Below are 12,834 nucleotides of genomic sequence, written 5' to 3' on the forward strand. Positions count from 1 at the left end.
ATTTTGCAACCTTCTTCTCTGACTCTCTCTTTCTTCTTCGTCTGCTATGTTCCTTTTTTCCGATATTTTTCACCAAACCCAAATCTGAATCTGTATTCACTTGTGCATTAGTAATCCTATAAGCAAAATTTGAAATTATTAAATATGAATATATAAAAAAATCAAACAATATATTATGTATGAATGCTAATTTAGATTACTACAAATTACAATCTACTAAATCTCAAATATGTAGACAATATCACAAAAAAATCGAACAATAGTGTTTAAAATACTAAAAATCCAAAATGCATAAATATTTTATGAGTATGTTAACAAACTCACATAAAAATTAAAATAAAAAGACGGAGATCCGTAATACATACAATCCAAAATTCAACATAATTTGTGATTTTGAAAACAAAATCTCATGAAATCTCGCAAAATAAATGACGACTTCGAAAATACCTTTATCAATTGAGAGATTTCTTGAATTAATTGATAGATCTGAACAAATTGGTATGAACTTGAATAATTAGTTCTTCTTCAACAATGAGGGAGAGAATAATGGTGAAAATTTGATGAAAGAGAAAAAAATGAAAAAACGGGAATGATGGGGATGGTGAAAACTGAAAAGTTGATGAAAGAGAAAAAAATTTGAAAACGTGAAAGATGGAAAATAAATTTAATCGTATTAAAGCCTAGGAAGAAGTGTAAATGAATAGTGGATGTATTTCATGTTGGACTGTTTTGAGAAATAAAAGGAAAGACAAGTAATAGTATTTAGATACAAATTATTTTCTAAAATATTGACATTTTGACGTTTTAAATAATTATTTTAAAGTGTAGATGTTTTTACAAATTAAGTTAGGGATTGTGACTAGTTTGCTAATTTTCCCTTAAATAGAAGTATAGAACCTAACACTACCAAGAAATGCCAGAGTCGTGCATATCCAAATTATTTCATCGAGTACCTGCTAATAATATATGTTACAACTAATTCTGTCCATCAAAGCTTAGATAGATAGATGAGAAGAGATCACCTATCGTTTGTTGTCTCTATTGAAATATGAACCCAATCTCTAAGATTTATATCCATTTCAATGACCATTAAGTCACCTAAAAGAAGAATAATATTGATTTTAAGATTTAAGCAAATTTACTATCCGAGTTACGAATTTGTCAGAACTCAACAGTTTTGACTCAAATTCTATATTTGTGTTAATGTATAAATATATCCTGAATCCAAAAGCAAAAAATATCATGATTCAACATAGTTAAACTTGAAATTTTGAATCCGCCTCTATGAGAATCATGGTTGGTTCACTAACATCAAAATACAATATTTGCTAAGTTCAACACATTGATGGTTCAATCCCTCAAACTTTTTGGGAACCTCAACAATTAATACACCATAGGCTCTTTGAACTGCCACAAGTGATTCAGTATATACAAAAAAAACCAATACAAGTTACAACAATAACAATACATCTCTCAGCTAGTACTATTGCACAAAATGAAACAGATTACTTTACTCTTCATGAATAATTTTATCCCCTTCAACTTCAATTCCTTCATCAAGTTTGGACATATGTTCTTTCTTATAGACGCGGTGGCGCCTCTCTCTCGCGTATATTATCCAGAATGTAAGAGAAAGTAACACTGCAACAGTTACCATCACTAGCCCAACATACACTCTTTTGCTGTATTGCAGCAGACCAGGACAATGTACGTTATATATGTCACCAAAAGTTTGCCTAACAAAATCACAATTTTGCAGGTCAACCAGGAATGGACCATATTGATACAATCCATAGCTCATGTTTACAGCAGCAGCCATCTGGCTGTAGAGTGTTGGAGTCAGACGGCCTGGCGTGACACAAACACCACTCGGAGAAACTTGACAAACATAGCTGTTCAAAACCTTCACAGAGCAAAAATTGAGTTTACGTTATATACACTGACAGTATAAAGAAATTTTACACTATCAATGCAATTCAATCTGATAGCGGGTTATACCTGAGTTGCATTGTTTAAGTCCACTTCAGCAGGACCACAGTTGTGAGAAGTTAAGTCAGGATTAAACAGATTGCAAAGTATTGGCAACACAGGTCCTGATTGATTGTAGTAAAAAGGAGCAAAGTTGGGAGAGAAATTGATGTTAGAGACATTTGTAATAACCTGGTTGACAATATCGACCAGGTTATAAGTCACTTCCTTGCTTTTAGTAAGAGTCTCTTGTGCTGTGTCATAGTCCACACAAGGCAATATGTCATCTAAAGCTGTATGAGCTGTGGGGTTTTGGATCCACTCATCCATTGCTACACAAGTGTCTGCAGTCACACTGAAACGCTAAACAAAGAACGATTAGGGATGTCCAAATGCATGATATCGAAAGGACTCATTAATCAACTACTTGATTGTTCTTAACCTTCTATAACAAAAACCTATTAAACCATCACTGTTTAACATCATGCTGTCCTCCCTGTTAATTTCTGTATAGGGTTCGACACGACAGTATCCCAGGATTAGGGTTCGACACGACAGTATCCCAGGAGACAATATAAGTAATTACAACATGCCTCTTGAGACTGTTGAACAAGAATAAACACACAAACTCTCTATAGAGGACAATATTCGAATATTCGTGTATGTTAATCACTTCTAGGATGAGTCTGTTAGTTTATGTTTACGCAATCAGCAAACTCTGAAAGGTTCTTACGCAGCATTTTAGTTATACTGATACCAAAAGAAGGCATCAGGAAGCACCAGTTAACTCTGTTTCCAGGTGAAGCTAAATGTTTAAGACGAAGACTTGCCTAATCTGAGAAGAGGTGTCATGACTAACTCTCAATAGCTTAGTGAAACAGCAAAAATAGTGGAAAACTTGAAAGAGCTTACTTGTGGAGAACAAGAAATATGCCACATAAAATCAATGTCCCAGTGATGAGAATCCATCCAAAAATAACCAAGCTGCACAAATAGAACACGAGATCGTTCTTACAGAATGAAGTACGTGGGAAAGGAGTTAATGGAAAGACACGAGACATAATTATGTCGTGACGCACAGCATTAACTCACATGTAGACAAAGACCTGCATGCCGAACATTGAGAATACTGAAAAGACACAGTACCAGAGCATATTTATTAGGAAAATACGAAGAACTTACTACAAAATTCTAAGGTATGCATAATTTAGTGTAATGGTCAAGGAAATGTTACCAAATCCAAGAAATGTCAAAGCAAGCATAGCAACAGATAGAACGATAAGAGCCGTTCTCCTGCATTTATAGAGCCTCAGGATATTTAGTGGTAAGTTAAGTACCCTGAATTTTAAAATATTGAAATGCTATTCACTTACACTGATTCTATCAGGTGTTCTATGTCATCCTTATTATCAGCTGTTTTAGTGGAAAGGGTACTAGCAGAAGAAGTGATCTTCGTTTGAACGTAATCAATGTCTGTTTGAACATTAGCAGGGATCAAAATTCGATCCACCGCGAGCTGTTTGGCAGCTGCTAGATAAACAGACACATTCATGAGAGTATCAGCTGTGACATTTGCCTGATGCACCACATAATCCAAAGTGTTTAGTGTACTGCTGTGGAACTTCTCTTGGCCTGTGTACAATATGACACATCCAATGCTGCATATCGAAAATCAAATTAGAACCAAACTCCAAAAGAGAAAGCACATAAATGAGAAATTAATTCATTTAGCAATCCAAAAGAGAGAAAAAACGCTCTGCATCTTCCGAGGATATTAAGGTTGTGAACAAAGGAAAGTCATCCATTTTGTGAGAAGAAGGGAGAGAGAGAGCATACATTGTAGCAATGGTAAAAAGCGCAAGGAATATGAGGGAGAGAGCATAAGCCATCGAAGAGTATCCATAAGGTTCTCTTTTGCAGCAACGGGAGCAGATACAGATGAACAATAAGCAAAGTCCAAAGATCACAAACCAGATCAGCGCGGTGATAAAGAATGGAACGGCTGTATATGTCACAGACTGCACAAGAAACCAAATTATAGCATGAACAACAATCAAAGGAAAACTATGTTTAAGACCGCAAGATTAATTCCAACTTTCCACGTAGCATGTTTTAGACCATAAGATTAATGCATTTTTTTGGTACATTCTACATATATTTAGTTGAAGACTACAACATTCAAAAGTCTTCACTAATTTGTTAAACTTTATGTTAAGTCAAAACCAGACAAACAAATTAAAACGAATGAAAATAGTACATTACAAGAAAGGTAAAATCTTGAGTACTTACAGCCCAATAATGGCGGTCATCGATGTTCCATCCTCCATTATATCTCTTAAAACCATTGAGAGGGTCTTTCCTGTATGTTCTCTCAGCAGCCAATATAAGTGATGAGCTCTGCACTGGAGCCTCAACAATATTGGGACCTTCAGCAAATAGCCTTGAAAATACCACATTATCTTCATTTCTTCCCTTCCTAAATTCATCTAAAATTGTCCCATTTAATCAGCAACAACAACAACATACACAATGTAATCTCACAAAATGAGGTCTGAGGTAGTATGACATACATAGACCTTGCCCCTACTTGGGGTAAAGAGAATAGGTTATTTTCAATAAACACTCGACTCGAGAAAAAAACAGTTCAAAGTAGATCGAAAAAGGAAATAACGGAAATAAAGAATGTGAAATTAGGTTTTAGGCCTAACTCACACACCAAAAGCTTAGCTCAAAGGGAGGATGATTGCCAAGCCTTGTAAGGAGTCCAACCATCTTATTAACCACCAATGTGAGACTTTTGTCATTCTTTTAGCATTTAGTGCATGGTCAATTTTTTGATTTTGGGGGACCCAACATTGGGTGAGATGGATTTTGCACTAATTACCATATGAAATTTGGTCTTATGCCTAACTCACGCCAAAAGTTAGTTCAAAAGAAAGAGGATTGCCCAAGATTTATATTGAGTCCATCCATCTCATTAATCAACAACGCACGCGAGACTTTTTATCATTCTTTAACAAAGAAATTATAACAAAATACAAAATACTATAGAGAACATGACAAAACATTCTAAATAGAAATTACAACAAAACAATACAGTAACGGAAGTATAAAACAGAATCTGAATAACAAGAAACTACAAAAGTAATGCTACGAAAGGATAAGCGACACCACACTCTACTAATCAACAAAAAAAGAAAAAAAGAAAAACTTTGAACATGGAAAGTAAAAAAGAAAGTGGTAAGTAAGCTACCTGATAAAGGTGGTGGTTGAAAATGAGAGTCTTCCCCTCCATCTCCATGGGTGAAGTTAGAGAAAAAGATGAAAATGGTTAAAAGAGAAAGTAGCATTGGCCATTTACATAACATTGTTATAGTGAGTCAATTATTCTTCTTGTTCCTTAATGACTTCCAAAATGTTGGAAAAACAATGAACAAAGGAAAGTAACTTCTTGAATAAAGGTTGTGTACTCTGTACATACTCACTGATGAGAGTTTTAACTGTTCAAAAACATGTTGTAATAAAAGCATATGCGTTTACACTAACACTTCAACAAATGCCTTTACTCAAATTATTTGTCATTTTACAAGTTTAAATATAAAATTAATTATTTTATCCTTAATTGTTTTGAAGACTATAAATACTTCAATATCACAAGTGAGAGATTATATTATAAGATATAAATAAAGGTAAAATTACTCTAGTTTATATATTTTCTTAAGAGCTGTGTAAAAAATAAACATGACAGATAATTTGAGACGAAGAGTATACACATGATCCATTCATTCTTAATTCGAGCTCTAATATAAAATAGCATCTTGCTATATGAAGGTATTTCCATTTTAATGAGTCTTACTTACTTAACACAGATTCATATTACTCAAAGGTTGATTATGCATACTTGACATCGGGTGGAAAAAATATATTTTTCAACATGTTATACAAAGTAATCTGTTTTATTTTATTTTAAGAAATTCTAATTTCACTTAATATAAATGATTACCTATAATTATTTTATTATTATTTAATAAAATTTACAAAATAAAATAAAATAAAACAGGTTGAAAGCATGCTATGAAACTAGTGAACCTGGGGATGCAAGTCCAGTGCCCAGAATGTAAGGGACACATCCCCCCTCTCCCCAACACAAGACACACAATTTTTTTTAAAGTATATACTCTATTAATGTCTTTAAAAACAAAAAACAAAAAAACTTTAGTGTTTGGTTTTTGAAGAGTGAATTGGATAACTTTTTCCATTTTCACTACTAAATTCGAAAAAAAAATAGTCTCAACAAATTAATTTAGGACTATAAATTATTAATTATCAGTACTTTTGTAGGGCAATTTAATTTACAATCAATAATAATAAACTCAACGTATTAATTTAAGTTAAGTTTCATAATCAAAATCTAAGGTCACATTGTAGCCTTTTTTTTGGTAGTATAGTTATGTTACACTAAGCAATCAATACGTTAGAGATTTTAATGTTGTAACTGTCATATATAATTAAAGGAGTTATTGTTGTTACCGACATGGTTGTATTAAATATTTTGTTTAGTTTCTTTCTTTCTTAAAATTAAGATTTGGCATTTTGTTTTTCTTTCATAATTGAATAACTTTGCACGCAATGCTACTTCGATGGTGACTAAGTTGATTGAGCAAGGTATTTCTCTATAGGGAGTCCTAGCTTCGATACCATTTGCATGCCTTTTCTAATAGAGTTTATCGCACGAAGCTTGTCTAGTGTAGTTTATATTTTTTTTTTATGTAACTATTATATTAGAGCAAACCTTACATAAGTACACCAAAAGAATAGCCCAAATTTCTTAGTTATTAAATATATATATAAAAAAGAAACTTTGCTCACAATTACACATATCATCTTGAGAAATTCCTTGCAAGTTTTTTTTTTTTTTTTGAATGACAACTTTCTTGATTAAAAATTCAAAGAGCTTTTGGTATTTGGTGAGGCTCCCAAAAAAAAGCGGGAAAATGTTGGGGGCTCATTCTCCTAGACTAGAAAGATGGGGCAGCTAATTCGGCAACTTTTTGACTTTGGATACTAATGTGGGCCTACTATCATTCCAATTCACCTCAATTAGGGCTAAGTGTATAAATATCTGTTTTAGGTCGTCATTACATTTTCAGATAATTTACATAAATTTTATAGTGTTAAAAAAAATTATATTATTTTTATATGACTTTCGGATACATAAGCAGACATGTGGATACATAGGGGAGAGGATAGGACAACTGGACACATATGAGAGGAATGTATCAGAGAGTGGAAGGATGTATTCAAAAGGGGGATAAAGATGTATCATAGGAGGAGAATGATGTATTAGAGAGGAGATTTTTTATTTTTTTTTAAATGATAGGAAATTTTTGAAATTATGATAAAATAAGATTAGTATTTACTATTTAGGTAATTTTACATTTTTATCTAAAGTTAAATTATTTAAAATAAATTTATTGCTTCACACACAATTTTAGATCTTCGTATTTGAAGTGTATCATTGATAAGATTAAATATCAAATATTTTTTATCTGAAGTTTGGTATGATCTTCACCACTTTAGATAATTCTTCGTCCTTTTTTTTTAATTTGAAAGAGAGGGATCTAACTTATGAAAGACAAATAAAGGAATCAAGAGGCTTTATGATCAGAAAAAGAAACATGGTGTAGTTGATGTATCACAATCTGTAGAAAGGGACAACCCATCGAATTCACGTTAGAAATCGCTAACATAAACGCAAATGATATCTTGAATTGCATGGAGAAAAAAAAAAGGAACCACTTCTAATATTGTTAAAGCTGAGGTATGTTAAAAACAACACTTTCTCCTTTTTAACTATAGTTAGGACATGTCTTTTTATGTCTAAAAAAGCACAAATTTTTTGTCTTCAATTACCTCACTAGCCTTTCTTCAAATGTTACCTCTTAAATTCAGACCATTTTTTTTAATTAATAGGACAAATCTTGAATTTGAAAAACAAAAACCGTGGCGGCAAAAAAGAAGAAACTTTAAATTTTAGTCCAAAAAAAATAAATTAAAAATTAGGTGAGAAAAATATATTAAATAAGGCATATTAATCCAAAGAAGACTAGAGTAATTCTAAGTACGCAAGGGAAGAAAAGGTGACTGGGTCAAGCGGAAAAGGGTGTAGGCAGTGATCAATAAATCGATGTATGACTAATGATAATGATAACTGATTTTGGTGATTGACGATAATAGTAATTGTGGATGATAATGATAGTTAATAATGATAGAGTGCAGATTGGTATAAGAAAATTTTAAACAAAACATTTCAATAAAACTTGACTTTGTTATTAATAAATTATCTATGAGTTGTAAAATAAAAATAAAAACAAGTATACTTAACGGATAAGATCTTAGTAATAACATTCAGGCCTACAAAACTTGTACAATGATTGAACTCTAGTGATTTAAGATCAAGACCTTATTAATTGCAAATAAATGAAGCTTATGTTAATCTTATTTTTAGGTAACCGGTAAATTTCCACTATTCTATCGAAATACTACTAGAGTTTAAATTATGTGCACGAGAAGTGTATAGAGTTTTTTATACATCAAATGAAATTGACCTATCAAAATAATATTTTTTTTGATTAATCTTGATATATTTAACCTTGAAAAAATACAACCAAAACTTGCTACTAATTCTACATGTTCCCACTTTTTTCTAACATTGATAATAAGCAGCCCTAGTATCGGGCTCCAAATCTATCTGACTCGTAAGAAGTTGCTGCTTTTTCATTAGTCATTGTATTAGGCAATTGCTATGAAGCTGTAATACCGCTTTAATTAGTTGTTAACTTGATGGTATGTCATTGGTCAGTTTTCTATAATCAATTGTATATTATATTAGAAGTCCAACAACTATATTTAATGTACAACTTGTAGAATACTACTTGCATTACTTTGCAATTTCAGAAGTTCATTGTCATATGTACATCCAATGGTGTGTTCATATTTGACACATTCAAAGTAAACTTCCATATATATTAACTCTCTAGAATATCATCCTAATACACTACTAATTAGCCACATATTGTCAAAAATTGTTAGTTACGATCGATTCAACGACTGATCAGTGACAAAGTTCGTAGCTAATTCCAGTTTTATTTGGTAGCGATACCTCCTCCACCACCTCTAATCCACCCAAAATACCAAAAGAAGTTGTGTCCAAAAACAAAAGATGTATAGAGTTGCAAAAGCATCAGAGTACTTGGTGGTGACAGGGGCAGGGATCAATGATATAAATATAACAAAGAAAGCATGGATACTTCCAGGACAATCATGGACAAAATTTGATGTTTCACCTGTGAATTACACATTTGAAGTCCAAGCTATGAGTGCTGAAAAGCTCCCTTTTATTCTTCCAGCTGTTTTCACAGTTGGTCCTAGACTTGATGATGAAGCCAGCCTCTTGAAGTATGCAAAACTTATCTCTCCACATGACAAATACTCAAACCATGTCAATGATCTTGTTCAAGGTATGCCCCCACCCCTCTTTTTTGTGTTAAAAAATGGTGGTGACTAAAGCAACTTGCGTGCAACTCGACTATTTTACAGGGTGCTTATGTACTGATATCCCACTAATATTAGTACAAAGTAACTTTTCCCGCCAAGATTAGATAGATGGAAAAAATTCACTTGTATAATATTGTTTTTTCGCTCTATTGGGAATTGAACCATAGTCCCTCCATGATTTTGTAGTATTCCTCATTTTACACCTCCATTATACTTTGTGGTCATTTATACCCTCAACATTAAGCAAATTATCGTATATTTTCCCGATCTCTAACATGAAGTATAATAATGGAGAATAGATATGAGACGATTTGTCAACAACTATTTTCTTGGTGGGATTTTGGGAAGGGGATATTATGGGGTTCGAACCCCTATCATTAGGGTGAGGATGTAGGCAGCTCTCCAACTAAGTTATACCCCACTTGTTAAAGTATTTTAGATTATAGATGGAAAAATTTGGCCATGTACCCCGTTTTGGAAATGGTGATAATAAGGGTAGTTTGGGCACATATCTACTATTTCAATGCGTACCTGCTATTTCCTATCAGTATAGGTTCTATCTACCAAGACATAGGTGGAAGGAAGAATATAACTTAGCATTTCTTTTGTTGTTGATATTTCAACACTGATCATGGTTTTCACTCCACTTCATTAACTGCTAAACCAGGTGCTATATTAATTTGGTTATCCCCCTTTTTCAAGGTATCATTGAAGGAGAAACTAGAGTTCTTGCTGCATCAATGACAATGGAAGATATATTCAAAGGAACCAAACAGTTCAAACAAGAAGTATTCCAGAAAGTCCAACTCGAACTAAACCAATTCGGGCTCTTAATCTACAATGCCAACGTCAAACAACTCGTAGATGTTCCAGGACATGAGTACTTCTCCTACTTGGGTCAAAAGACTCAAATGGAAGCTGCAAACCAAGCTAAAATAGACGTGGCGGAAGCCAGAATGAAAGGGGAGATCGGGGCAAAGCTAAGATTAGGGCAAACGCTACAGAACGCAGCTAAGATCGATGCAGAAACAAGGATTATATCGACACAAAGGGAAGGAGAAGGGAAGAAAGAGGAGATAAAAGTGAAGACAGAAGTGAAGGTATTTGAAAACCAGAGAGAAGCAGAAGTTGCTGAAGCAAATGCAGTGTTGGCAAAGAAGAAAGCAGGGTGGGCTAAAGAAGCACAAGTGGCAGAGGTGGAGGCAGAGAAAGCAGTGGCATTGAGAGATGCTGAGTTGCAAAAGGAAGTAGAGAGGATGAATGCTTTAGCCATGACAGAGAAACTTAAGGCTGAGTTCTTGAGCAAAGCTAGTGTTGAGTATGAAACTAAGGTTAGACTCATGACTCCTTTGACAACATAAAATAATTAACCTCTACTTAAATTGGCAATGCTTCGTGACAAAGTTTGAATAGACAAAGAGTTTAAGAAAAATATGGAGACTTTTGAAAGTGATCATAAACATACCATAACGTTAGTGTGATTATAAGACTTTTGAAACTTAAAGAGTCTGAACACTTCTCATTAAGGGGATTATGAGATGCTTGAAGTTAAATTATATCTAAATTTAAGAAGTTGTCATTCTTTTTTGGAATGGACTTAAAAAAGAAAAACTTACCCCATAAATTGGAATGGAGGAAGTAACATCTTTAATTATAAGAGAATCAACAATAATTCAAAGCAGGCATGCCTCTCTTATAAGAGAATATGATACCATCTCCCACTTTTGGCGCACTTGTTTGATGAGCTAAGCCTAAGCGCCATATAAGTCAAAAGCTAGCCTGAGACCTAAAAAAGCAAGTTTAACATGAAAGTAGATTAAATACAATTATTATTAGGTTACTTTTTACATAAAGCTTAAAACTTACAAAAAAATGGTAACTCTGAAGTTTCTAATGCCTCATTGGTCTAAAAGGTGCAAGAAGCAAATTGGGAGCTCTACAAGAAACAAAAAGAAGCAGAAGCATTTCTCTACGAAAAGGAGAAAGAAGCAGAGGCACAGAAAGCAACTGCAGAGGCTGATTTCTACAGACGTAAACAGATCATCGATGGAGATTTATACGCAAAGATGAAGGAAGCAGAAGGACTTAAAGCTCTAGCAGAAGCTCAAGGCACATACTTGCGCACTCTCTTAGAATCTTTGGGCGGAAACTATGGTGCTCTAAGGGATTACTTAATGATCAGTGGTGGGATGTTTCAAGAACTTGCCAAGATTAACGGTGAAGCTATTCGAGGCCTACAACCCAAAATCAGCATTTGGACAAATGGAGGATCTGAGTCAAATGCAGGTGGTGGAAGTGCCCTAAAAGAAGTTGCTGGTATCTACAAAACATTGCCACCACTGTTTAAGACTGTTCATGAACAGACTGGAATGATGCCACCTACATGGATGGGCACCTTGACAAATGATTCTTGTTCTCCTCAAGAAAAAATGCAATGATCAAAATGTCACACGTTTGTTATTTTGTTAAAATAAGAACACCAAGGGATTGGTAAATTTGATAAGTGTTCAGTCAGGTCAAGAGTTTGATTCAATTGTTGAACTTAATGAAGTTGTTGAACTTAATGAAGTTCAACGGCTGCGGTTTGTTTACATATCTTTCTTACATGTTGGGATTTTGAAATTAGGCATCTTTGAATTGATCAAATTATTTACTAGTTGAGCTCAGCAACATCAAATGACTACCTTTATCTGAGAGCACCAGCATTGAGAACCTTTAATCAAATGAGAAAAACCAGAGGAACATTAACAAAGACCTGGCAAGCCAAAATCAGAAAATAAATAAAAGAACACAAGACGTCTAAAAATAAATAAATTAAAGGAGATTCGAAGCAAAAGAAAGAGGTAATGTGTGTGCTGCAATAGAAGACAGTATGTCTGCAACTCTAGATAAAACCACAAAATAAAAGAAAGTTTAAGTAGATGGAGAAATAAATGGAATAGGTAGTAATAAGAAAAAGGATATGCCTCGTTAACGAATTATAAAAAATCAAAACATATTTGAATGTCCTAGTTGGTGCTAAACAAGAAGTAGCTAACAGGGAAAGGCTGATAGCAGAAACCCAAATAGAAGAAGAAAAAGCTTCTGCTCATTTCTCTTTTCAAGACTTGGATCTGGCCAAAATAATATGGGCAGTATAGAGAGCAAACAATCAGTAGATCCCTTGGGATAATTCTTTTGTTTATATTTCAAGGTATCACGTAGACTCTTTAGTACCCGATTCCACAAGGACAAAATAAACAACTAGTCCACAGTTCATCATAGAAACATCCACTTTTAAGGCTAAAGCAACTCAATCACAGCCACAGG

General features: G+C 33.6%; 2 protein-coding genes across 2 annotated transcripts; one reads left to right on the forward strand and one right to left on the reverse strand.

Moving 5' to 3' along the window:
• Nucleotides 1–1,510: 1,510 nt before the first annotated feature.
• Nucleotides 1,511–5,436, reverse strand: LOC125824984 (uncharacterized). The gene is made up of 9 exons (XM_049504328.1): nt 5,222–5,436; nt 4,258–4,454; nt 3,805–3,986; nt 3,342–3,626; nt 3,203–3,261; nt 3,061–3,097; nt 2,881–2,952; nt 1,999–2,323; nt 1,511–1,903 (listed from the first exon to the last, which is right to left on the reverse strand). Exons 1-9 carry the CDS (start codon nt 5,334–5,336, stop codon nt 1,511–1,513), a joined length of 1,665 nt encoding a protein of 554 aa, XP_049360285.1. The 5' UTR covers nt 5,337–5,436.
• A 3,622-nt stretch (nt 5,437–9,058) lies between these two features.
• LOC125824987 (flotillin-like protein 3) lies at nt 9,059–12,022 on the forward strand. Its single transcript, XM_049504331.1, has 3 exons — nt 9,059–9,488; nt 10,228–10,856; nt 11,439–12,022. Exons 1-3 carry the CDS (start codon nt 9,191–9,193, stop codon nt 11,961–11,963), a joined length of 1,452 nt encoding a protein of 483 aa, XP_049360288.1. The 5' UTR covers nt 9,059–9,190; the 3' UTR covers nt 11,964–12,022.
• The last annotated feature ends 812 nt before the right edge of the window (nt 12,023–12,834 follow it).

This window comes from Solanum verrucosum, unplaced genomic scaffold (genome assembly GCF_900185275.1).
Source record: "Solanum verrucosum unplaced genomic scaffold, falcon-dt-bn FXZP01000086.1, whole genome shotgun sequence".
Taxonomy (NCBI): Eukaryota; Viridiplantae; Streptophyta; class Magnoliopsida; order Solanales; family Solanaceae; genus Solanum; species Solanum verrucosum.

What these genes read in the sequence shown, in the direction of transcription:
- LOC125824984 (XM_049504328.1), bottom strand. Translation starts at nt 5,336, where the DNA reads ATGTTATGTAAATGGCCAATGCTACTTTCTCTTTTAACCATTTTCATC. An exon ending in TCAACCACCACCTTTATCAG is followed by an intron (nt 4,455 to 5,221) that starts GTAGCTTACTTA and finishes GGACAATTTTAG; the next exon opens with ATGAATTTAGGAAGGGAAGA. An exon ending in ATATTTCTTGTTCTCCACAA is followed by an intron (nt 2,324 to 2,880) that starts GTAAGCTCTTTC and finishes TTAGCGTTTCAG; the next exon opens with TGTGACTGCAGACACTTGTG.
- LOC125824987 (XM_049504331.1), top strand. Translation starts at nt 9,191, where the DNA reads ATGTATAGAGTTGCAAAAGCATCAGAGTACTTGGTGGTGACAGGGGCA. An exon ending in TGTCAATGATCTTGTTCAAG is followed by an intron (nt 9,489 to 10,227) that starts GTATGCCCCCAC and finishes CCCTTTTTCAAG; the next exon opens with GTATCATTGAAGGAGAAACT. An exon ending in GTGTTGAGTATGAAACTAAG is followed by an intron (nt 10,857 to 11,438) that starts GTTAGACTCATG and finishes TTGGTCTAAAAG; the next exon opens with GTGCAAGAAGCAAATTGGGA.